This window comes from Oncorhynchus clarkii, chromosome 4 (assembly GCF_045791955.1).
Source record: "Oncorhynchus clarkii lewisi isolate Uvic-CL-2024 chromosome 4, UVic_Ocla_1.0, whole genome shotgun sequence".
NCBI classification, from domain to species: domain Eukaryota; kingdom Metazoa; phylum Chordata; class Actinopteri; order Salmoniformes; family Salmonidae; genus Oncorhynchus; species Oncorhynchus clarkii.
Window position 1 is genome coordinate 59,694,984 of NC_092150.1, and position 26,532 is coordinate 59,721,515.

Genomic DNA, 26,532 nt, shown 5'->3' on the forward strand with positions numbered 1-26,532 from the left:
TTAAGGTGAAGATCCCCCACCCCCGTTTAAATTAAGTGGAGGTTAATTGTACCCGTGAGGTCCCTTAACGGCTTCATTCAGTATGGATATCAATGTACACAGTATTTGTGGAGGGGAATGTTGCTTTCATCTCTTCTGGTTCCCAAAGGAAAACATCAACCAGCTAGCTACTTAGCTAAACAATGGAAGGTGCACAATCCATGGCTACAAAGCTAGCTGGCTCGTTAGGTATAGGTACTCTGTAAGCTAGCTTGACGTACTAGAAAGCCATATAAAAAGTAACAAGAAACATGGTTTATTATCTTCTGAAGCAATTTGGTTGTCCTGTCTTGATTTTAGATCTCTTTGACGAGACGTTTAGTGAGTGAATCAGGTTGTGTCCATGGTAGCCAGATACTCTTTCTGCCAAACATGCCTTCAAACCACCGTAAAACCCCTTAAGTATGCCCCTACCTAAGGAGATATTTGATATTTAAACAATTCCCTAAGGTAGGGGAACATTATTCCTTAAGGTAAACCCTAAAGGTGTTTTATACAACCGGGCCCAGAGCTTCTAGGCCAGTGTGATAGGTTACTATGCGTTTTTTGTAATTATTTGAAAACCAACTGTCTTCGACTAACTGTGTGTGTATGGTACAGGATCGATGGGCTGGTGAAGGTTCGTAACCTGAAGAACAGGATGGATAAGTTCAACAAGGTTATTGCCGGCCTGAAGGAGGGGAAGCAGGAGATGAGCAAGCAGATCCAAGAGCTGGATGCCTCCATCAATGCAACCATGGTCAAAATCAAGGTCTGTGAGATGATACCCCCCCTAGCCTTGTAACCTCTGAGTTCTATGAAACCTCTCCTTTCTGCTTTTTAAGTCAAACTTCTACATAACCCCTTTCTCCTCTTGTCTATGAATCCAAAAACAAAATTCTATTTCATCAAGTTAACTCTCTCTATTTCCAAATAAATTATTTCTCCACGTTTCGATGTTGAAAACCTCTATACAACTCCTTCTTTCCCCTCTTGTCAGTTCTCTAAGAAACCAAAAACAAAAGTCTTAAGTTTGCTAAAGGGAGATCAGACATCAGACATGTTTGTTCACCTTTGTTTCATCATTCCTTCTTTGAATGTCAAACTTCTATCCAAATGCTCCAAAAATAGTATTTTGTCAAGATATTTCATAATTCATTATTTCTCTACATTCAACATTGTGTTTTCTGAATGTCATTACGCCAGTATGTGCATCGAATCCGCTCAACGTCAAAGACTTGTCCCAAACAGCACCCTGTTCCCTGTAGTGTGCGGTACTTTTGACCGGCCCTGGTCGAAAGTAGTCCACTATACAGGAAATAGGGTGCGGTTTGGGATGCAGGCATAGCGCTTACATAACACATTCATCCCAGTGTGGAATATTTAACACATGGTGGATAGTTGGAGGGAAGCTCTACCTGTTAATAATAGGCTTCAGCCAGCCAGATGGTGTGCAATTATGGCAGGCTCAGTGTTCAGACTATGAATGTTTGGGGAACCTCTGGGGAACCTCAAGACTTTTAAATGAGGGCAGCTTTGACTGCTGTAAATCACTCCCCTGTTCATTTTCTCTCATTTTGTGAGTAGCATGATACAGGGTTTGTTATTTATTCACAGGAACTGATGTTTTTTTTTTGGCAGCTATACTGTATATTTGAATCAGGCCTTCTCTCTCTCTACCCATTTGGCATCGTGGCTTTTTTTTAAAGATGGGAGGTATTTTTCATCAGAGCCAAGGCTGGATTTAATAGGATGCCTCAGTCCATGGGCTATGATCTGCATTTTGAGAAGAAATGCATCTGGTCTGAGAGCCGTGTATATGAGCTTTTCATTTTTAAGGTTCTGTTAATGATCAAATTGTATTAGTCACATGCTCTGAATACAACCGGTGTAGACCTTAGTGAAATGCTTACTTACGAGCCCCTAGCCAACAATGCTGTACAAATCAAATCTTCCAAAGCCAAGTTGACAAACAGATCACCGACCATTTCGAATCCCACCGTACCTTCTCCCCTATGCAATCTGGTTTCCGAGCACCTCAGCCACGCTCAAGGTCCTAAACGATATCATAACCGCCATCGATAAAAGACAGTGCTGTGAAGCCGTCTTCATCGACCTGGCCAAGGCTTTCGACTCAATCACCGCATTCTTATCGGCAGACTCAATAGTTTTGGCTTCTAAATGACTCCCTAGCCTGGTTCACCGACTACTTCTCAGAGTTCAGTGTGTCAAATTGGAGGGCCTGTTGTCTGGACCTCTGGCAGTCTCTATCGGGGTGCCACAGGGTTCAATTCTCAGGCCAACTCTTTTCTCTGTATATACAGTGAGGGGGGAAAAAGTATTTGATCCCCTGCTGATTTTGTACGTTTGCCCACTGACCAAGAAATGATTGGTCTATAATTTTAATGGTAGGTTTATTTGAACAGTGAGAGACAGAAAAACAAAAAATCCTGAAAAACGCATGTCGAAAATGTTATAAATAACAACAAGAAAATCAAGAAAAAAGTAATGTAAAAAATGTATTTGCATTTTAATGAGGGAAATATGTTTTGCAGAGGGGTCAAATACTTGACTTAGTACTTGGTGGCAAAACCCTTGTTGGCAATCAGAGGTCAGATGTTTCTTATAGTTGGCCACCAGGTTTGCACACATCTCAGGAGGGATTTTGTCCCACTCCTCTTTGCAGATCTTCTCCAAGTCATTAAGGTTTCGAGGCTGACGTTTGGCAACTCGAAACTTCAGCTCCCTCCACAGATTTTCTATGGGATTAAGGTCTGGAGACAGGCTAGGCCACTCCAGGACCTTAATGTGCTTCTTCTTGAGCCACACCTTTGTTGCCTTGGCCGTGTGTTTTGGGTCATTGTCATGCTGGAATACTCATCCACAACCCATTTTCAACGCCCTGGCTGAGGGAAGGAGGTTCTCACCCAAGATTTGACGGTACATGGCCCTGTCCATCGTCCCTTTGATGTGGTGAAGTGGTCCTCTCCCCTTAGCAGAAAAACACCCCCAAAGCATAATGTTTCCACCTCCATGTTTGACGGTGGGGATGGTGGTCATAGGCAGCATTCCTTCTCCTCCAAAGATGTTGAGTTGATGCCAAAGAGCTCCATTTTGGTCTCATCTGACCACAACACTTTCACCCAGTTGTCCTCTGAATCATGCAATGTTCATTGGCAAACTTCAGACGAGCATGTATATGTGCTTTCTTGAGCAGGGTGACCTTGCGGGCGCTGCAGGATTTCAGTCCTTCACGGCGTAGTGTGTTACCAATTGCCTTGAGATCATTGACAAGATCCTCCCGTGTAGTTCTGGGCTGATTCCTCACCGTTCTCATGATCATTGCAACTCCACGAGGTGAGATCTTGCATGGAGCCCCAGGCTGAGGGAGATTGACAGTTCTTTTGTTTCTTCCATTTGCGAATAATCGCACCAACTGTTGTCACCTTCTCACCAAGATGCTTGGCGATGGTCTTGTAGACCATTCCAGCCTTGTGTAGGTCTACAATCGTGTCCCTGGCATCCTTGGAGAGCTCTTTGGTCTTGGCCATGGTGGAGAGTTTGGAATCTGATTGATTGCTTCTGTGGACAGGCCTTTTAAACAGGTAACAAGCTGAGATTAGGAGCACTCCCTTTAAGAGTGTGCTCCTAATCTCAGCTCGTTACCTGTATAAAAGACACCTGGGAGCTAGAGATCTTTCTGATTGAGAGGGGGTCAAATACTTATTTCCCTCATTAAAATGCAATTAAATGTATAACATTTTCGACATGCGTTTTTCAGGATTTTTTGTTCTGTCTCTCACTGTTCAAATAAACCTACCATTCAAATTATAGACCGATCATTTCTTTCTCAGTGGGCAAACGTACAAAATCAGCAGGTGATCAAATACTTTTTTCCCTCACTGTATATCAATGATGTTGCTCTTTCTGCCGGTGATTCGCTGATCCACCTCTAGGCAGACGACACCATTCTGTATACATCTGGCCCTTTGGACACTGCTAACAAACCTCCAAACAAGCTTCAATGCAATACAACACTCCTTCCGTGGCCTCCAACTGCTTTTAAATGCTAGTAAAACTAAGTGCATGCTCTTCAACCGATTGCTGCCCGCACACTCCCACCCGACTAGCATCACTACTCTGGACGGTTCTGACTTGGAATATGTGGACAACTACAAATACCTAGGTGTCTGGTTAGACTGTAAACTCCTCTTCCAGACTCACATTAAGCATCTCCAATCCAAAATTAAATTGAGAATCTGCTTCCTATTTCGCAACAAAGCCTCCTTCACTCAAGCTGCCAAAAATACCCTCGTAAAACTGACTATCCTACCGATCCTTGATTTCGGTGATGTCATTTACAAAATAGCCTCCAAAACTCTACTCAGACTGCATCCAATTTGCTATCACAGTGCCATCTGTCGCCAAACCCACTGGCTCCAGGTCATCTAGAAGTCTTTGCTTGGTAAAGCCCCGCCTTATCTCAACTCACCGGTTACCATAGCAACATCCACCCGTAGAACGCGCTCAAGCAGGTATATTTCAATGGTCATCCCCAAAGCCAACACTTCCTTTGGTTGCCTTTCCTTCCAGTTCTCTGCTTCCAATGACTGGAACGAATTGCAAACATCACTGATGCTGGAGACTTATATCTCCCCCTCTAACTTTAAGCGTCAGCTGTCAGAGCAGCTTACTGATCACTGTACCTGTACACAGCCCATCTGTAAATAGCACACCCAACTACCTCATCCCCATATTTTTACTTATCCTCTTGCTCTTTTGCACCCCAGTATCTCTACTTGCACATCTCACTCCAGTGTTAATGCTAAATTGTAATTATTTCGCCTCTGGCCTATTTATTGCCTTACCTCCCTACTCTTCTACATTTGCACACACTGCACATAGATTTTTCTATTGTGTTATTGACTGTACGTTTGTTTAACTGTTGTTGTTTTTGTCGCACTGCTTTGCTTTATCTTGGCCAGTTTGCAGTTGTAAATGAGAACTTGTTCTCAACTGGCCTCCCTGGTTAAATAAATAAAAAAGAATAAGAAATAAAAGTAACAAGTAGTTAAACAGCAACAGTAAAATGACAATAGCAAGACTATATACAGGGGGTAACTGGTACAGAGTCAATGTGCGGGGGCACCGGTTAGCCGAGGTAATTGAAGTAATATGTACAGGTAGAGTTATTAAAGTGACTATGCATAGATGATAACAGAGTAGCAGCGGTGTAAAAGAGGGGGGTGGCAATGCAAATAGTCTGGTTATCCATTTGATTAGATGTTCAGGAATCTTATGGCTTGGGGGTAGAAGCTGTTTAGAAGCCTCTTGGACCTAGACTTGGCGCTCCGTTACCGCTTGCCGTGCGGTAGCATAGAGAACAGTATGACTAGGGTGGCTGGAGTCTTTGACGATTTTTAGGGCCTTCCTCTGACACTGCCTGGTATAGAGGTCTTGGATGGCAGGAGGCTTTGCCCCAGTGACGTACTGGGCCATATGCACTACCCTCTGTAGTGCCTTGCGGTCAGAGGCCGAGCAGTTGCCATACCAGGCATTGGTTACCAGGCATTGATGCTCTCGATTGTGCAACTAAAGAACCTTTTGAGGATCTGAGGACCCATGCCAAACCTTTTCAGTCTCCTGAAGAGGAATAGGTTTTTTGTCGTACCCTCATCACAACTGTCTTTGTGCTTGGACCATGTTAGTTTGTTGATGTGGACACCAAGGAACTTGAAGCTCTCAACCTGCTCCACTACAGCCCCTTCGATGAGAATGGGGGCGTGCTCGGTTCTCCTTTGTCTTGATCACATTGAGGGAGAGGTTATTGCCCTGGCAACACACTGCCAGGTCTCTGACCTCCTCCCTATAGGCTGTCTCTTCGTTGTCGGTGATCAGGCTGGTCTGTTTCGTCAGCGAAATTAATGATGGTGTTGGAGTGATGAGTGAACAGGGAGTACAGGAGGGGACTGAGCATGCACCCCTGAGGGGCCCCTGTGTTGAGGATCAGCGTGGCGGATGTTGTTACCTACCCATACCACAAGGGGGCGGCCAGTCAGGAAGTCCAGGATCCAGTTGCAGGGGGTGGTTTTTAGTCCCAGGATCCTTAGCTTATTGATGAGCTTTGAGGGCACTGGTGTTGAACGCAGAGCTGTAGTCAATGAATAGTATTCTCACATAGGTGTTCCTTTTGTCCAGGTGGGAAAGGGCAGTGTGGAGTGCAATTGAGATTGCATCATCTGTGGATCTGTTAGGGCGGTATGCAAATTTGAGTGGGTCTAGGGTTTCTGGGATAATAGTGTTGACGTGAGCCATGACCAGCCTTTCAAAGCACTTCATGGATACAGACGAGTGCTACGGGTCGGTAGTCATTTAGGCAGATTAAATTAGTGTTCTCGGGCACAGGGACTATGTTGGTCTGCTTGAAACATGTTGGTATTACAGACTATATCAGGGACAGGTTGAAAAGGTCAGTGAAGACACTTGCCAGTTGGTCAGCACATGCTCGCATTACATGTCCGCAGTACATATAATCCGTCTGGTCCTGCGGCCTTGTGAATGTTGACCTGTTTAAAGGTCTTACCCCCATCTGCTGCGGTGAGCGTGATCAGTCTTCTGGAACAGCTGGTGCTGCATGTTTCAGTGTTAATTGCCTCAAAGCGAGCATACAAGTAGTTTAGCTCGTCTGGAAGGCTTGTGTCACTGGGCAGCTCTCGGCTGTGCTTCCCTTTGTAGTTTAATGGTTTGCAAGCCCTGCCACATCCGACGAACGTCAGAGCTGGCGTAGTACGATTCGATCTTAGTCCTGTATTGACGCTTTGCCTGTTTGATTGTTCGTCGGAGGGCTTAGTGGGATTTCTTATAAGCTTCCAGGCTCCTTGAAAGCGGGCAGCTCTAGCCTTTAGCTCAGTGCGAATGTTGCCTGTAATCCATGGCTTCTGGTTGGGGTATGAACGTACGGTCACTGTGGGGACGACGTCATCGATGCACTTATTGATGACGCAAATGACTGATGTGGTGCACTCCTCAATGCCAACGGAGGAATCCCAGAACATATTCCAATCTGTGCTAGCAAAACAGTCTTGTAGTTTAGCATCTGCTTCATCTGACCACTTTTTTTAAATTTATCAAGTCACTGATGCTTCCTGCTTTCATTTTTGCTTGTAAGCAGGAATCAGGAGGAGAAGAATAATGGTCAGATTTGCCAAATGGAGGGCGAGGGAGAGCTTTGTACGCGTGTCTGTGTGTGGAGTAAAGGTTGTCTAGAATTATTTTAACATGCTGTTAGAAATTATGTAAAACTAATTTAATTTTGCCTGCATTAAATTCCCTGGCCACCAGGAGCACCATCTCTGCGTGCGCGTTTTCCTGTTTGCAGCTCATTGAGTGCGGTCTTAGTGCCAGCCTCTGTATGTAGACAGCTATGAAAAATACAGAAACTCTAGGTCGATAGTGTGGTCTACAGCTCATGGGATACTCTACCTCAGATGAGCAAAACCTCGAGGCTTCCTTAGATATCGTGCACCAGCTATTATTTACAAAAATACATAGTCCGCTGCCCCTTGACTTACTAGACGCCGGTGTTTTATCCTGCCTTTTAAAAGTTCAACTTTTTATTGTAGAGTAGTGGGCCTTTTTAAGGTGAAACTAACATCAAATGCTGTTAAGTGTGACTTCAGAGTCTGATGTCGTAGACAAAGCATAATTCAACGGATGTTTGGGTTATGAAAACCGAGTGCGGAGACGCTCTGTAGCCGTGTCCTCGGGCGGTAGTAAAACACATCAAACACAGGCCCACAGCTGCGGAGCAGAATAGGGCCTGATAAAAGGTTACTTTGACGGCAGATGTGTATGAATATTCATCAGCAGCAGTGTGTTGCTGTAATACGTTTGCCTCTAACTCAAACCTACACCACTGTCTGTGGAAGCTCTGTAAATGCCAGCAGTCACAAATGTAGGGGCTCTGATTGGGATGAATGTGTTAGTGCTCAGGGACGGAGATGGCACCCAACAGAAATATGAACTTGAATACCCTCCCGTGCCATCAAGTCCAATTAGTTGAGGCGTGAGTCTTGATGGTCTGGGAAGGTGTTCCAGGATCGTATTTCTGTTTGCTGCAAGGAGACACTTGCTGAATCCCAAACCAGTCCCTTCCTCTCGGCCCTCCATCTGCGGAAGTGTCCCAAAGCTGAGGGAGTGAAAATTAAGTGTGTAGGGGCTAATTAGACCCTTCAATAGCCAATTCGACCAAGCCAGCAAAGCTGAGGTACTATTCCAACACGCGCCAAGATTTTGCTCAATTGCATACAAAATAATGGAGAGGAGTAGCTTAATATTTGCATTGTGTATTTGTTTGTTTGTTTTTCGAGGTTAAAATTAAATCTCTCTTACCTGTACAGATGTCCTACTCCCCCTTCAATGTAGAGATTGGGTGGATACTGCACCCCATGTTACTTGGTCTTTACTGAATTCAATCAAATTTTGGCTGATGCCTTTTTCACGGGACTCTACTCTCTCCTCAGACTACAGTCATGACCCGCATGGACATCGACCACGAGTACCAGGCCCTGGTGACCCGGTCAGAGCAACTGCTGACCGCCATGCAGAACAAGAAGAAGGAGGAGGAGGAGAAGGAGCGACTGAAGAAGATCCAGGAAGAGATGGAGAGAGAGAAGAATAGGAGGGAGGAGGAGGAGCAGCGCCGCAAGCAGGAAGAAGACGACAGGCGCCTGTGAGTGGAGGGGGATGGAGAGATGGAGGGATGAAAAGAGAGCAGAGGTTGTCAGATACATTAGTCATGCTTAGTGTCCTCCCCTCTTTTCATTGGTGTATAAAACCATTGAGCAGAACTAATGGCCTATTGTATCTGTCACTAGATCCTAATTTAAGGCATTAGAGACGACTACCAAAACTTTATGGACCTCCGACAACTTTATATGCCTGGTAACTGAAGGGCACCGTCATGGATATGGTCTAATAATTAGGCCTACCTACTGCGGAGGCACTTTGAGCATGACCATGTCAGAGGACCTTGATAAAGTCATAGATGTCGTAATGCAATTATCAGGGCTCTTCCAGTGGTCACTTACTGTAGGTTGGATTTTTTTATCCAATTATTATTTATTGGTTGAATCCAATTGAAATGATTCATCTGTTTCACCTCCCTTAATACTGTAGCAGTGTCCTACCAGGATGGATAAAGTATTGATCTACAGACTGTATGAGCTTGACTAGTACTGAGGAGCTGCTGTATGTTACAGTATTGATGATGAAGTTCAACCTTTATGACTCTGCGAGAGAGACACCAGTCCCTAACAGCCTTTCTTATTCTCCCTCTTCCTCAGGAAAGCAGAGATGGAGCTGAAGAGAAAACACGAGGAAGAGGAGCGGAAGAAGAGGGAAGAAGAGGAGAGGAAGCTTCAGGTTAGTGGCAGTGTTCTTCCATGGTTGGTTTCTCCTTGTCAATGTCTTTCGCAGAGTGTTGAACATGATTCTCTGGCAGATGAACTCCCTCAAACTTCTGTGCTGCTCCTCTCCCCATCCTCCAGCTCTTGAGCTTTCTCTCGAGCTCTTTCACTCTCTCTCGAGCTCTTTCACTCTCTCTCGAGCTCTTTCACTCTCTCTCGAGCTCTTTCGCGCGCTCTCTCTCGAGCTCTTTCGCGCGCTCTCTCTCGAGCTCTTTCGCGCGCTCTCTCTCGAGCTCTTTCGCGCGCTCTTTCTCGAGCTCTTTCGCGCGCTCTCTCTCGAGCTCTTTCGCACGCTCTCTCTCGAGCTCTTTCGCGCGCTCTCTCTCTCGAGCTCTTTCGCGCGCTCTCTCTCTCGAGCTCTTTCGCGCGCTCTCTCTCTCGAGCTCTTTCGCTCTCTCTCTCGAGCTCTTTCGCTCTCTCTCTCTCGAGCTCTTTCGCTCTCTCTCTCTCTCTCGAGCTCTTTCGCTCTCTCTCTCTCTCTCGAGCTCTTTCGCTCTCTCTCTCTCTCTCGAGCTCTTTCGCTCTCTCTCTCTCTCTCGAGCTCTTTCGCTCTCTCTCTCTCTCTCTCTCGAGCTCTTTCGCTCTCTCTCTCGAGCTCTTTCGCTCTCTCTCTCTCTCTCTCTCGAGCTCTTTCGCTCTCTCTCTCTCTCTCTCTCTCTCTCTCTCTCTTTCGCTCTCTCTCTCTCTCTCTCGAGCTCTTTCGCTCTCTCTCTCTCTCTCTCGAGCTCTTTCGCTCTCTCTCTCTCTCTCGAGCTCTCTCTTTCGCTCTCTCGAGCTCTTTCGCTCTCTCTCTCGAGCTCTTTCGCTCTTTCGCTCTCTCTTTCGCTCTTTCACTCTCTCTTTCGCTCTTTCGAGCTCTCGAGCTCTTTCGCTCTTTCGCTCTTTCGCTCTTTCGAGCTCTCGAGCTCTTTCGCTCTTTCGCTCTCTCTCGAGCTCTTTCGCTCTTTCGCTCTCTCTCGAGCTCTTTCGCTCTCTCTCTCTCGAGCTCTTTCGCTCTCTCTCTCGAGCTCTTTCGCTCTTTCGCTCTCTCTCGAGCTCTTTCGCTCTCTCTCTCGAGCTCTTTCGCTCTTTCGCTCTCTCTCTCGAGCTCTTTCGCTCTCTCTCTCGAGCTCTTTCGCTCTCTCTCTCGAGCTCTTTCGCTCTTTCGCTCTCTCTCGAGCTCTTTCGCTCTTTCGCTCTCTCTCGAGCTCTTTCGCTCTTTCGCTCTCTCTCGAGCTCTTTCGCTCTTTCGCTCTCTCTCGAGCTCTTTCGCTCTTTCGCTCTCTCTCGAGCTCTTTCGCTCTCTCTCGAGCTCTTTCGCTCTCTCTCGAGCTCTTTCGCTCTTTCGCTCTCTCTCGAGCTCTTTCGCTCTCTCTCGAGCTCTTTCGCTCTCTCTCGAGCTCTTTCGCTCTCTCTCGAGCTCTTTCGCTCTCTCTCGAGCTCTTTCGCTCTCTCTCGAGCGCTTTCGCTCTCTCTCGAGCGCTTTCGCTCTTTCGCTCTCTCTCGAGCTCTTTCGCTCTCTCTCGAGCTCTTTCGCTCTTTCGCTCTCTCTCGAGCTCTTTCGCTCTCTCTCTCGAGCTCTCGAGCTCTTTCGCTCTTTCGCTCGAGCTCTCGAGCTCTTTCGCTCTTTCGCTCTCTCTCGAGCTCTCGAGCTCTCTCTCTCGAGCTCTCGAGCTCTTTCGCTCTTTCGCTCTCTCTCGAGCTCTCGAGCTCTCTCTCTCGAGCTCTCGAGCTCTTTCGCTCTTTCGCTCTCTCTCGAGCTCTTTCGCTCTTTCGCTCTCTCTCGAGCTCTTTCGCTCTTTCGCTCTCTCTCTCGAGCTCTTTCGCTCTCTCTTTCGCTCTTTAGCTCTTTCGCTCTCTCTTTCGCTCTTTTGCTCGCTCTCGAGCTCGCTCTTTCGCTCTCTCTCTCTCTCGAGCTCTTTCGCTCTCTCTCTCTCGAGCTCTTTCGCTCTCTCTCTCTCTCGAGCTCTTTCGCTCTTTCGCTCTCTCTCGAGCTCTTTCGCTCTTTCGCTCTCTCTCGAGCTCTTTCGCTCTTTCGCTCTCTCTCGAGCTCTTTCGCTCTTTCGCTCTCTCTCGAGCTCTTTCGCTCTCTCTCGAGCTCTTTCGCTCTCTCTCGAGCTCTTTCGCTCTCTCTCGAGCTCTTTCGCTCTTTCGCTCTCTCTCGAGCTCTTTCGCTCTCTCTCGAGCTCTTTCGCTCTTTCGCTCTCTCTCGAGCTCTTTCGCTCTCTCTCGAGCTCTTTCGCTCTTTCGCTCTCTCTCGAGCTCTTTCGCTCTTTCGCTCTCTCTCGAGCTCTTTCGCTCTCTCTCGAGCTCTTTCGCTCTTTCGCTCTCTCTCGAGCGCTTTCGCTCTTTCGCTCTCTCTCGAGCTCTTTCGCTCTCTCTCTCGAGCTCTTTCGCTCTCTCTCGAGCTCTTTCGCTCTTTCGCTCTCTCTCGAGCTCTTTCGCTCTCTCTCTCTCTCTCTCGAGCTCTTTCGCTCTTTCGCTCGAGCTCTCGAGCTCTTTCGCTCTTTCGCTCTCTCTCGAGCTCTTTCGCTCTTTCGCTCTCTCTCGAGCTCTTTCGCTCTTTCGCTCTCTCTCGAGCTCTTTCGCTCTCTCTCGAGCTCTTTCGCTCTTTCGCTCTCTCTCGAGCGCTTTCGCTCTTTCGCTCTCTCTCGAGCTCTTTCGCTCTCTCTCGAGCTCTTTCGCTCTTTCGCTCTCTCTCGAGCTCTTTCGCTCTCTCTCTCGAGCTCTCGAGCTCTTTCGCTCTTTCGCTCGAGCTCTCGAGCTCTTTCGCTCTTTCGCTCTCTCTCGAGCTCTCGAGCTCTCGAGCTCTTTCGCTCTTTCGCTCTCTCTCTCGAGCTCTCGAGCTCTCGAGCTCTTTCGCTCTTTCGCTCTCTCTCTCGAGCTCTTTCGCTCTCTCTTTCGCTCTTTAGCTCTTTCGCTCTCTCTTTCGCTCTTTTGCTCGCTCTCGAGCTCGCTCTTTCGCTCTCTCTCTCTCTCGAGCTCTTTCGCTCTCTCTCTCTCGAGCTCTTTCGCTCTCTCTCTCTCTCGAGCTCTTTCGCTCTTTCGCTCTCTCTCGAGCTCTTTCGCTCTTTCGCTCTCTCTCGAGCTCTTTCGCTCTTTCGCTCTCTCTCGAGCTCTTTCGCTCTTTCGCTCTCTCTCGAGCTCTTTCGCTCTCTCTCGAGCTCTTTCGCTCTCTCTCGAGCTCTTTCGCTCTCTCTCGAGCTCTTTCGCTCTTTCGCTCTCTCTCGAGCTCTTTCGCTCTCTCTCGAGCTCTTTCGCTCTTTCGCTCTCTCTCGAGCTCTTTCGCTCTCTCTCGAGCTCTTTCGCTCTTTCGCTCTCTCTCGAGCTCTTTCGCTCTTTCGCTCTCTCTCGAGCTCTTTCGCTCTCTCTCGAGCTCTTTCGCTCTTTCGCTCTCTCTCGAGCGCTTTCGCTCTTTCGCTCTCTCTCGAGCTCTTTCGCTCTCTCTCGAGCTCTTTCGCTCTCTCTCGAGCTCTTTCGCTCTTTCGCTCTCTCTCGAGCTCTTTCGCTCTCTCTCTCTCTCTCTCGAGCTCTTTCGCTCTTTCGCTCGAGCTCTCGAGCTCTTTCGCTCTTTCGCTCTCTCTCGAGCTCTTTCGCTCTTTCGCTCTCTCTCGAGCTCTTTCGCTCTTTCGCTCTCTCTCGAGCTCTTTCGCTCTCTCTCGAGCTCTTTCGCTCTTTCGCTCTCTCTCGAGCGCTTTCGCTCTTTCGCTCTCTCTCGAGCTCTTTCGCTCTCTCTCGAGCTCTTTCGCTCTTTCGCTCTCTCTCGAGCTCTTTCGCTCTCTCTCTCGAGCTCTCGAGCTCTTTCGCTCTTTCGCTCGAGCTCTCGAGCTCTTTCGCTCTTTCGCTCTCTCTCGAGCTCTCGAGCTCTCGAGCTCTTTCGCTCTTTCGCTCTCTCTCTCGAGCTCTCGAGCTCTCGAGCTCTTTCGCTCTTTCGCTCTCTCTCTCGAGCTCTTTCGCTCTCTCTTTCGCTCTTTAGCTCTTTCGCTCTCTCTTTCGCTCTTTTGCTCGCTCTCGAGCTCGCTCTTTCGCTCTCTCTCTCTCGAGCTCTTTCGCTCTCGAGCTCTTTCGCTCTCGAGCTCTTTCGCTCTCGAGCTCTTTCGCTCTCGAGCTCTTTCGCTCTCGAGCTCTTTTGCTCTCGAGCTCCCTCTTTCGCTCTCGAGCTCCCTCTTTCGCTCTCGAGCTCCCGCTTTCGAGCTCGCTCTTTCGCTCGCTCTCGAGCTCCCTCTTTCGCTCTCGAGCTCCCGCTTTCGAGCTCGCTCTTTCGCTCGCTTTCGAGCTCGCTCTTTCGCTCGCTTTCGAGCTCGCTCTTTCGCTCGCTTTCGAGCTCGCTCTTTCGCTCGCTTTCGAGCTCTCTCTCTCGAGCTCTCTCTCGAGCTCTCGAGCTCTCTCTCTCTTTCTCTCTTTTACTCTCTCTCGAGCGCTTTCTCTCTCTCTCTCTCTTTTACTCTCTCTCGAGCGCTTTCACTCTCTCTCTCGAGCGCTCTCTCGAGCTCTTTCTCTCTCTCTCTCTCTCTCTCTCTCTCTCTCGAGCTCTTTCTCTCTCTCTCTCTCTCGAGCTCTTTCTCTCTCGAGCTCTTTCTCTCTCTCTCGAGCTCTTTCTCTCTCTCTCTCTCTCTCGAGCTCTTTCTCTCTCTCTCTCGCGAGCTCTTTCTCTCTCCTTCTCTCGAGCGCTTTCACGCTCTCTCTCTTTCTCTCTCTCTCTCTCTCTCGAGCGCTTTCACGCTCTCAAGTGCTTTCACGCTCGAACTCACACTCACTCACTGACTAGCTCTCTACACCCACTCACTCCAGTTCCGTGGAGATGGTTAGACTTCTGATGTTTATATACTGTCCATCTGGCTCCCCATGTTGTCCATCTGAAGAGGGATAGCACGAAAGCGCCCCAGAGATCTGACCCTGGATAATCTACAGGCTTTTTAGCTTTTATTGCTGAAAACTGCACTCTTAAATCAGTGTCTGGCCTAGAGCCCACCCTGAGCCAGGGAAAGGGTTGGTGCTTACTCAAACAGCCTTTTTAACCTTTAGATACCCCATCAACATCACATTTGGCTTCCGTGTACACGTTGGTATGAATACGCATGATTTACACTGCAGATGTTTGAGTTTTGGGAGGAAATAACTACATGAAACAGGGCTGTGACGGTCACGAAATTTCGTCAGCTGGTGATTGTCAAGCAAATAACTGTCGGTCTCACGGTAATTTACCATTTAATTAACATAAACACATTTAGCATATCATGGCCTATATGCCACTGATGCAGACCTTTGGAACATCTACATTTTAAGTTGAATAAATCCATGTAATATAGCCTCTACTTTCAAAATAAAGCCATTATTTATTTTAAACAGGTCTAAAGAAGCATGATAGGAAGAGTCTATTTCAGAAGAACAGAATAGCATACTCTGAGTTGTCCTTATGTTAGGTCCTGATCTGGCAATGCCTTTTGCGGCCAGTGGATGTTGTACCCTTTGCCCGGAGTGCTAGTTGTGCCGTTCTCCCTGATTGCTGCGAGCTCCAAAGCACCTCTCACTCATATGGCTCTCCATCACGTAATTGGGTCTTTCTCACAGGTTACAAGTGAAGACCGACACATCGGGGACGCAACTGCATGTGTCCTTATCCAATTCCGAGGTGCATATTGAAGATATTGAAAGAACTGTCCACATTTACTTCAGCCAACAAGATGAGTAGGCCTTTACTAACAGCAAAAGCACTAGCCTATGTCAATCGACTATCCCCCATAGTACAAAAGTTGACCTATTATATTCTGTGTGAGAAATAAATATTCCAAACATAGGCTGGGACAGTTGTGGGATGCAATGGATCTCAAATTAATACAACCACTAGTATCAAAATATGCAATGTGACTGATGCAACAGATACAAACATTTAGCCTAATAATTTATCAACATTTTAAGCTATTTCTTCACATGAGCGCAGCAATGCGCACATGGAAGTAGGCTATAAGCGCTTATGTTCCATTAGCGGAAAACACCGTTATCAAAAGTGACCGCAAATGTGATTATGCAAGTCATGCTTTTATTATAAAGGTGCAGCTTTATGGTGAAAATTATCTTCTCCAAACTTGAAACTCATGCGCTGCTTATGTATGCATGTCTGCCAGGCTTTACGCCCCATATGAAGCAATTTTTTTTTGCTTAATTTTAAGAAGTTATTTGGCCACTTTGCGAAACGCTCCAAATTTACAAACTGACAATTTGACAAACGCTCTGAATTTACGAGCGCACTCTGGCACTCCAGATTGAATTTAAGAACACACCCGGAGTTGTATAATGTAATTTGTTATGCCAACTAGCTAGTAAGATGTTGCATAGCAACAGCATCAACCTCAGGTTGACAGGCTAACAGCACAACTGAAAGCATACGGTTCGTTTACAGAAAACTAAAAATAAACTAATAGTATATACTATGTTAATATGGGTATTCGAACACAGTTTGATTTAGAAAAAGTTGCAACAAAAAAGGCATAATTTCTTGCCTTATGCTGGACATCATTCACAAGTGATAGGCTAATATTGTCACCCATCAGACTATTCTTGATTTATTCTTGTCTTTACATATACTAAATAATATGTGACATTTTGGGGATTTAGAAAGGTGCGTGCTAATGGTCCAATCTCGAAGCAGGGGCAACAGGAAAAATGCATGTCATCTATGCACTTAAAATAAATTGAGGACACTTTTCCCGTGATTCATTTTCATGCCAGGCAGGTAGGCTATACTCCTGTTGTAAAGATAAGCAATGTACTTAATATTAGGAAAGTTTAAATAAATATAGTAGGCCTAGCCGATAGAAAGCTGATGGGGTCCTCTTTTTATTAAGAGGCCATCACTGTTTTCCCGTACATGAGCTCATGATGTTTGATTAGATTTTCGATTACATTTGCATTGATGTTAGAGTGATTAGGGACAATAGAGTGCTGACTACCAGGCAGGTAGCAAGTTTGGTAGACTACTAATGACCAGCAGCAGCATTAGAGCTTGGAGAAGTCTAATTACCGGAACTAAATGGTCACGTGGAATTTGACTACCTTCATGACTCGGCGGTTGTCTTCCTGAATGGCATTTCTCTCAACCCAGGTGTTTCTTTCAGTGGTGTAAAGTACTTTAAATTACTACTTAAGTCGTTTTTGGGGTATCTGTACTTAACTATTTATATTTTTGACTACTTTTACTTCACTACATTCCTAAAGAAAACATTGTACTTTTAACTCCATAACATTTTACCTCCATAACATTTTACCTGACACCCAAAAGTTACATTTTGAATGCTGAGCAGGACAGGAAAAGGGTCAAATTCACACACTTATCAAGACAACACATGGTCATCTCGTCTGCCTCTGATCTGGTGGACTCACTAAACACAAATGCTTCTTTTGTAAATTATGTCTGAGTGTTGGAGTGTGCCCCTGGCTATCCATATATTTTAAAAACAAGAAAATGGTGCTGCCTACTTTGCTTAATATAAGGACTTTTAAGTGATTTTTACTTCTGATTCTTAAGTATATTTTAGCAATTACATTTACTTTGAAACTTAAGTATATTTATAACCAAATACTTTTACTCAAGTAGTATTTTACTGGGTGACTTTTACTTGAGTAACTTTCTATTAAGGTATCTATACAACTACTCCAGAATGACAATTGGGTACTTTCTCCACCACTGGTTTCTTTGAACACAAGTTCTCCATTGATCTTATTGCCAAAAAAATGTGGTGATATTTTCAACCCTGCCCCTTGTATTTCTTCCCAGTAGAAAACTTGACCAAAAGATAAATGTGCTTGGCTTGGTACTGTGGACTCTATTCCCTAGTTGCACGCCTGAGGGCTGCTTATCTCCTGACCCTGGATGGTGGCCAGTTCCTGTAGACTACAGCTAACAGTCCCTCAGGGATCGACAGGCAGAGGAAAGGCTCATTAGTGGATGTGTAACGAGTCTAATCATGCCCTGCCACACACATAGCCACCTCCTTTACATCTCTGTGCTTAAGTCCCTGACAGACTGTATAGAGACTGCGGCGGGGGGGAGCAGATGTAGACTGGGAGGGCGCGAGGGCAATTTGAAGGTGCCAAAGGGAGTATCACCCAATCTTGTGAACCTGCAGTCATCCCGAGCCTGCAGCGATGACCTGCTATTTTGAGAGCGCTGTAAAACGCCCATGCCCATGTTTATATGCGTCAACTTCATACAAGGCGTCTTTGGTGCCCTTCATGAGTCTGGCTTGGGCAAGGAGTGACTTATGAAAATGCTCATAAGGACATGGTGCAGGCAGGACCATCCATCATATTACTGGGTCCATCAGAAAACCACATGCCACCTTCAGCGTAACAGGAATTGAGGCTGTCTTCTGACTCGCCTCACTCCCACAGGGCTCATTCTACGCTGCCTTGGGTGTGTTATTAGATGCTGTACTTTGTATTTGTGCTTGTGCATTACAACATCCTGGGGTGTGGTGTGTGTGTGTGTGTGTGTAAGCACGTATATTAAAGTAAACTGTCTCTGTAGGCGGAGATGGATGTTCAGCTGGAGGCTGAGCGAGAGGAGGAGGCGGTGCGCCAGAACATCTTGGAGCAGGAGAGACGCGACAGGGAGCTGGCCATGAGGATCGCCCAGAGCGAGGCTGAACTCATCCCAGAGGAGAGCCAGAACGACGCAGGCCTGCGCAGGTAACAGCTCACTATCACCGCTAACACACCTCTATAGACCATCTGTTACCCTCTGAGAGAGGGTCCCCAGAGATGGGTCTTGATGAGGACTTTGGACCTGGGGAGAGACTCTGACCGTCTGTAGGCCTGCCTAACCAATCTCTTCTCTTCTCTTCTCCCAGTAACGGCACCTCAGGTGTTCCATCATCCCCAGAGAGCGCTACGTAAGACACCAAGATTTAAACCCCTTAACCCCCCCCCCCCCCCCGTCCAACCTTAACCTGACCAGTGAAACATAACTACCCTGCATGCTGTAGCAATCTGCCAGCTAAACCAACCTTACCTCTTACATGCAAACACAGCCATTGATTGATGCTAGGCTAAGTATGATATTTAAACCAACTCATAGTTCAATTAGTGCTGACTTTTGATTCAGAATCACCTTTATTTACCAAGTACATTTACGTGTACCAGGAATTTGACCTCCGAATTTGATTCCCAGACATGACTGAGCTCACTCGATCAATCAAGTCCATTTATTTTCAAATGATTGCCAGAGGAATGATCTGTCCTTTTAACCAATCAAAGAAAGAGGAAAAGGAAGCACCTTTTCTTCCAGTTCCCCATTGTATTGTGTACGGTTGTAATCCTCATCATTCTCTTGTTGCAGTGGAGCTGGTGGATCTCAAAAGCTCAAGGGCATGTCCATGTAGGTTCCTTTTAAACATCACCTTTGCTGTGTAAATACACCTTCAGCACACTTGCACTTCTTCTTTTAAATTCAGACGAGGTGCACATAGAATATCACACGTTATGTTTTCTATTAATGAGCTATAAGGATCTGCACTTCTTTTTGCATGCTTTTTGTTCTCTTTTTTTTTTGTTGCCTTGAGGCTGAAAATAATGCATTGTGGGAAAAGCAACGGCTAGGCTGACTGCACTGACCGTTATCTTGATATTACTAATCCACTGTGTGCTGTAGCAGCATCTGCCAACTAGACCTCTGCTCCCCACAGCATTCACACAAGCCCCTGAACTGCACCAACTCACTAACCTACGTGTTGATGGATGTGTCACGTTGTGAATCAAAGACATGCTGATGTGCACTCTGAAAGGGTGTTTTGAAGGGTCATAATGGATTTGCCATGTGGTTACTCTCTTTTACAAGCCACTGTTCCTGTCAGTTTAAAAGATTTCTTTGGAAATACGCTCTCTCATCCGGTAATAAGAAATTGCTTGGAAACACAGTAATACTTGTTATAGGCAGAGCATAGCTATAAGAATGTACACGTTCTCTCAGTTTTACGTCACCTGAGAGTGAGCAAACCGGGAAGAGAAGCGCTAAACAACAGGAGTGAGAACATCAGAGTGGTGAGTTTTTAATCAGTGGCCCTGTAGATCAAATCTAAGTTTGGTGGCGTCCACAGATTTGCAAGTGAAGCTAAGCGTTTCTGTTTATAGCTGCAACAGTTCACATGCTGAGCTCTGGGCTGTTCACACGGCCTGATGCGTAAAGGATCTCACACACAGATTTACATTTGAGTCATTTAGACAGTTATCCAGAGCGACGTACGGGAGCAATTAGGGTTAAGTGCTTTGCTCAAGGGCACATAGACAGATTATTTCTTTCTTCACCTAGTCGGCTCAGGGATTCAAACCAGCAACTTTCCGGTCCAACGCTCTTAACCGCGTGGCTACTGTCCGCCTGATCAGCCTCTGTATGTCACGCCACAATGTGAGACCTGCTTAGATGATACAGTGACCAGTAAACCAGCAGTGTTCCAGGGAGGGAGGGAGAGTGCATTATATTCCTGGCTGCACCTGCACACACCTTTTCTCTCTTTACACGCCTTCTTTCTCTCTCCTGTCTTACAACTGCAATCAATGTGACAGTTGGCTGGTATTGAAAGTGGTTCTAACTCTTATTATGCTGGGCTCATCATGTCCTTTTAGGGAGGAAATGGCCAAGGAAATGTCTGAGCTTCTGTCTAGGTGGGTAGAAATCCTTTCAATTCCATGAATTAAATCTCAGGTAATCGTTACGATCAAATCTCTGGATCAAAACGTGTGATTCTGCGTATCCATACTAATCTTCTTAGTAGATATGTATCATCATTTAGGCTAATTCTTCATAATTCCACACAATTAACCATTGAGTGTTCCTACACAATGGGGTAGGGCTCCTCACCATGCAAATGGATGGATGATTGGTTTTCAAATCTTTTGAAAGTTGTTAAATCTCAGACGATCACTTAACTTCAGCTAGCTTTTGCTACTGGTAAGTAAATAATGGTGGCCTCATATGTTTGTTCCAACTATTATAGTTACTCACACATTATATAAGTCAGCTATATCCTGATTCCTGGCCCACTGATATTGCACTGTAGTAGAGCTCTTCTTTATTGGGATCCCAATTAGCTGGCGCCATGTGGCCAGCCGTCAGAATGACTGAATGAGAGATGTTTGCTGGAGCCCGTCGACCACAAACCCAGCAGGCACTGTTACGTTGTCTGTTTACTAATTGGTTCAAGCCGCCTCCCACTACGCCTTATTGCGACACATGGCCACAGGAAGTGGGAGCAGAAGGTGCCCCGGCCTGCTGGCCCAAGGTCGATGGGGCTGCGTGCTTCTGGGTACCCGGAATAGCCGCCAACGGTGCGAGGCACGCACCCCTGGTTGGAGAGGCTAAATCAGCCAATAGGATTAGAGCGTGGCCCAGGGCCCGCTCCAGCCTCAGATCCAGAGAGTCTAAAAGGGGCAAATCCCAGCCAGGATGTAATAAGCCCTGTCAGCAGTTAGTAGGAGGAGACCACAGATCAGACTAGCAAGAAACAGCTGGAGAGTAGAAAGACACACAGGGCCAATTTCCCCGACATGGATTAAGCCTAGTCCTTAATCTGTGTCAGGGAAACCATCCCATACAGTGCTAAATGGCTGTTCAACAGAATAAAGCAGCACTGGAGCAGCTCCATGACCAATTCCATGGCCTTGTGGTTAGTGTCCTGCCTGAGGTTGGGAGTTCGATTCCCGGCCGAGTTATACCAAAGACTGTAAACAAGGGACCCAATGTGTGTCTGTTTGGCACTCTGCGTTATGGAGAAAAATGAGGGGCGAGGCCCTGTGATAGACTAACATCCTGTCCAGGAGGTGTAGTTGCACATCGAGCTGCCTCACGCTAAAGAAACAGGAGATGGACTCCTGCTCCTATGAGCCGTTCCAGCTCCATACAGTTGGGTTGTGAATAGTCTGTGTTACTGGTGTGGGGTTGTTAAATTTCTTTTGTCTAGCTGCAGTTCACCTGACAAACTTCACATTTCACCCCACATCATCCTGCTCCCAACTCCTCCAATGAAAATCGCAATATGTCGTCATGTGATTATGACCTTTGATCGCTCTCGTTATGGATCCTGTCATTCTTGCTCGACTGGTGTAGGGTGAAGTTGCCCCTAGACGCTGATCTTGGGTCAGTTTAGAATTTTTCCCACCGATGGTTAAGGATTGGGGGAGGGTATGCCGATCCTACATCTGTACCTAGGGGAAACTTCACCCTGGAGCCTGCTCTGGTTTTGGTTGTAATCCCACTGTCTTGATTTTTTTCTGTGCTGCCAGAGGCCCACAGGTTCAGGCCACCAAAGCTGCTGCTGCTGGCACCAAGAAGTACGAGCTCAGCAAGTGGAAGTATGCTGAACTGAGGGACGCCATTAACACATCCTGTGGTAAGAAAGTCAGCCATGTTGAATGTTTGGGTGAAGCTCATTTAGAAACTTGACTCTGACATTTTGACGTTAAGAATCTTGACTGGGACATTTTGCTGAGACAGTGTCGCTCCTAACGAACCTTATGCAATATTGAACTGTCAAACTGTTTTCTGAGCCTGGTTCGCTTCGGTTTAAAAGTGAATTGTGATTTTACAGCTTTAACTTGCTCCATGGTTATTTATTAATGCCTACGTTATTATTTGATCACTTCCTTGTACATGAAAGTCAAATTCTTCTATCATTTGGTAAAACAGTGTGGTACCAGTGGTCAAATGTTGTGCAATATGTAGGGCAGGGATCCTCCATTACATTAATCCTCGGGCCATTTTTTTGTAGTTGAGCAGATGGTTATAAATAATTTGTATACTGCAAATGGACCACAAGAAGCCAAAACGGGTATAGTATTTGACCAAAACATAATCATTTCAAACCTTGATTATTGATTTACACGCTTGAATACTCTGTAACAGATTTCCTAAATTAGAAACACTACGCTGATTTCCTGGGGATTTTAGTCTTATGTCCAACAACTGGGGGGGGGTGGTGTGTGTGTGTGTGTGTGTGTGTGTGTTTAAGTCACCCCTGACCCTATTGGGGAACCCTAGAATTGGCTTTCATTTTGGGCGCAGGCTCATTCATTCGCTGCTCCCCAAGCCCTGTGTCTTATGTGCTACCAAAAATGCCCAACAATGGGGTATCTGGGGTTGCTGACGCATTTGTATTGAAAGTATTCACAAAGCAATCAGGCATGCTGATATTAAGTAGTGTGCCCATTACAGGGAGACCTTTTTGACAGTGAAATGACTCATTTATCTGGTAGGTAGGGAGCCATCTTTGTGAATTCAACTTTACCAAGGCACTTAGCGGGTCTGCTGATGACAGTTTAAATGCGTTTTAACCCTAGCAGCAATTGTTTTAGAATTTCATGAAGACATAGAAAGACAAACCCATAATGCTGTCTTGTCTTTTTATTATTTTATGGCTTTTGAATTGTTGTTGAAGTAATGAAAGTCTTTTAGCTGTAGCTATCGTCTCTCTGTTGGTCGTCCTCCATCTCTGTGTGCAGCTCTGTCCTTTGTGGTGCTGGTCGACTTTAGAACCTGCCATGCTCGAATAGCTCTTCCTCTCTCGATCTTTCTCCCTCCCTCTCCACCCACAGATATTGAGTTGCTGGCTGCCTGCCGAGAGGAGTTCCACCGCCGGCTGAAGGTCTATCACGCCTGGAAGTCAAAGAACAAGAAGCGGGGCAACGACACCGGCAACACTGAGCAGAGGGCCCCCAAATCAGTCACCGACTACGGTAAAGGGACCCCACAGGCCACCTTGTCCCCAACCCACAGGGTGTTTCAGACAGTGTTATACAGTACAACATCAATGTAGGCGTCTTATTATGGGTCTCTTCCCATGCTGTGATAGTCGTGATTTGGAAGCATACATTTTTTTTTTATTCTGCTCCCAATATCAGACCTCTAGTCCCCTACTGATATATTCTACTGCAATACTGATACTGTGGCTGCATCCCAAATGGCGTCCTATTCTCTACATAGTGCACTCCTTTTGACCAGACCCATGTGGGCCGTGGTCAAAAGTAATGCACTATCTAGGGAATATGGTGCCATTTGGGACACACCTGTTGGTGCCTGCTCTCATCCTCCAGCCTGACCTTTTCTCTTATTGTTCTCCATAGCACCCCATGCTGTCTCGCTCTGTGAGCCGCAAATGGGTCCTTTCCATGTACAAAACATGGAGTCGCCATGACAACAAACAGCTATTTTTCCTGTGTGGCAGATTGCAGATCCACTTTGTATGTGCTGTTTGTTAGACAACTGCATACCACATATACAGTCCCCATAGGATTACATGTATAATTCTAGGATCTGTAGCTATGCCCAGCCCCCACCTCTCCTCCTCTCACTTAGGGCTCTATTTTCATCTGGCGTTAAGAAAGCACTATTGTCAAACGTGTGCTTGTTTGCAATTTCGACCTGTTAAATCCCGACGCTCTTCTATTTTCAAACCCTAGCGCCAGGATTGGTAATTTACCTGTCTTATATGAGCTCGCTTGCGCTAAGGGTGGAGGGGTAGCGATATCTGATTTGTGTCCTTAAAAACATGCGCCGTTTTCAGTATGCGCTGGTGGGGATATTTTAAGACCAACCGAAAGCTGGTTTTAGCGGTAACACGGTTGGTTATGGCATGGATTTTGACAGCAGAAGCTCAGCCTATCCAGCCTTGATGCATAGTGCCCATATACACATGGAGCAAGAGATGTGCTTTGTGCCCGTGAATCTCCTATTTAGAAACTTTTTTTCCCCATTTTTGTTGTGAGGATTGTGAGACTTCTTAGAAATTAATCTTGATCACCAAAGTTTCATTCAAAGATCAAGTTTGGCAGCAGCAAAACTGTGAGCGGACATCACTTTTTTTTTAATCTATGTAGGCTATTACATTATTTTAGCCAGCGCCTCTTATTATTATTATGGATGTGCATAAAACCCCTCCATGCAGACTAATTACCCATCATGGAACGAGAGTTAAGATCATCCGGTGACATTAGTATTTAGAATTTTGTTATTTTCCATTTTGTTTAATTAAAAAAAAATAATAATAATAATTAAAACCTTAGTAGGCTACCCTTACCCTACTATAACAAAAGCTGGTTCAACAGCAATACATCTGGTGTCAATCTTGTCCTGGCCATGCATTAGCCAAGTAGCCTATCCATAACGCATGCGGTATTAAGGCATGGAACGCCATGATTGGCTAGTGAGTGACCAAGCCTTCGTCACAACCACAACTTGTTTATTCATCAAAACCCATCCCTTTCGCGCCACCGCCAGCTATTGCGCTCATAATAACGGCTGTGAAAATAGCAACAAACAAAAAAATATTGCCCGGACCAATAGCGCTACCGCCACTGCTTAGATTTACCATTGCGTTAGGTTTGTTAAAATAAAGCCCGTAGTGTCAGACACAGCACAGTGCCAGCTATGCCTACCTGCTCTCTGACACATTAACAAGGCAGAGGCTGAGGAGAGCTCTCATATTTTCAGGCTCCAAGGATAATGTAACCTACAATCAAATGGTTTTGCTTGTGAATGGCCTTCCCTGTACTTCCATGCCTATGGTCTCATCCATTTAGGCCATGGCTACAGTAAACACATGTAAAGACATGGTAATAGCGCTATCATTAATATCTATGAAGAAGAGGCATTGATATTGGTGATCGGCTCAAAATAGCCTAGTCTTTCTAGGAAATTAATTTGTAGTTCCATAATATTGTCTTGCATGTTGATTTTGTTTAATACCTGTGTCATACTGCACGTGTTTGTAAGTGTAACCTGGCATGTTTACTTTCAGATCTCGCACCTCATGTGAGACAAGCACGTAAGTGGTTCTCCATGATGTAGTAGCACCACTAACCTCAGCCCAGTGCTAAGCCCTCTATTAACCATGGGGAAATGGAGGGGAGGGCTGTCTGTGTGTGGTGGTCACTACTCGCCTATGTGGAAGGGTTTTACTTTCTGTTTTGGGATAAGGCTCTGGTCAACAGCAGTGCACTATATAGGAAATAGGGTACCGTTTGGGACATAACCTTGGTGATGGCGTGAGGAATCTTACAGCAACTGGTTTCTTTCTAAATGTAATCGTCTTTGGTGTGCATGTTCTTTTATAACAGAAGAAGGGGTTTCAACTAAGTGCACCTGGAATTCTTTGTAAGTGTAGGCTATTGTATGAGATGCTACAGACTTCTAGTTTTTTTTTTTTACAAGGCAGTGTTCGATTTGGATGGTGTTTTCAAATGTGGAACTCGAGCTGATAGAGAATGAGGATGGGCACAAAGACATTTCAAAGTGTTAAAATGGCTGCTGTTATTGATGTTGCTGCAAATGTTATGTGGCTACGCTTGACAATTGGAGCTAAAATCATTCAGGGCACTTAGGCTAACTGGTGTTTGGATGGATGTGTGCCCGCCTCCCAAATGGGACCTTATTCCGTAGTTGGTGCTCTACTTTTGGGCCAGCAGCCGAAAGGTTGCTGGTTTCTAATCCCTGAGCCGACTAGGTAAAAAAAACGATCTGTCTGTGCACTTGAGCAAGGCACTTAACCTAAATTGCTCTGGATAAGAGTGTCTGCTAAATGGCATAAATGTAGAGCACTATAAAGGGAATAGGGTGCCATTTGGGAAACTGTGTCTCATCGTTTTTTTGGGGAGTATGACGGTATAACACGTCTGCCTGCTGATTGGGAGAGAAACCTAGCAGTTGACTCGTCATTGGAGCAGAAAGCAGGGGATTTGCTACACAACACGTACTTATACCTTGGAGATTGTTGGGTGCACATCTACTGTATATTTTCTAATTTTCCTGTCAGTTCAGACCCTCTCATTCACTGAAGTGCATCAGACAATGAGTAGCTGGCCGTACATATCGACGGACATCCTTGCAACAAAAAGAATTCACATATAGTGCGTCTGTCAAGGAGTATGGTCAAAAGGAATGATGTGTATTCACATAGAGATTGTGTACACGTCATTGGAACAAACACCCACCAAAAATTCTGTCAGTCTCGGTTGCAGCTTTTGCAAGCTTTTTCTCTGGACAAAATCAACTGTTTATATGAGGGAAGGACTCTCTGAAAGG

At 45.9% G+C, this 26,532-nt stretch overlaps 1 protein-coding gene across 10 annotated transcripts in view; it reads left to right on the forward strand.

The window, feature by feature from the left end:
* Positions 1 to 26,532, forward strand: part of LOC139407019 (unconventional myosin-VI-like) — a 94,342-nt gene that overhangs the window by 64,661 nt on the left and 3,149 nt on the right. The window contains exons 25-34 of one of the 10 annotated variants that reach the window (XM_071150276.1): positions 640 to 790; positions 8,541 to 8,749; positions 9,363 to 9,441; positions 17,992 to 18,152; positions 18,314 to 18,355; positions 18,802 to 18,840; positions 20,085 to 20,123; positions 21,741 to 21,847; positions 23,049 to 23,189; positions 25,250 to 25,276. In XM_071150276.1, coding sequence (XP_071006377.1) covers positions 640 to 790; positions 8,541 to 8,749; positions 9,363 to 9,441; positions 17,992 to 18,152; positions 18,314 to 18,355; positions 18,802 to 18,840; positions 20,085 to 20,123; positions 21,741 to 21,847; positions 23,049 to 23,189; positions 25,250 to 25,276 — 995 coding nt within the window. The remainder of the gene's footprint in view (positions 1 to 639; positions 791 to 8,540; positions 8,750 to 9,362; positions 9,442 to 17,991; positions 18,153 to 18,313; positions 18,356 to 18,801; positions 18,841 to 20,084; positions 20,124 to 21,740; positions 21,848 to 23,048; positions 23,190 to 25,249; positions 25,277 to 26,532) is intronic. The other 9 variants (XM_071150277.1, XM_071150278.1, XM_071150279.1 and 6 more) reach the window with 9 other exon arrangements.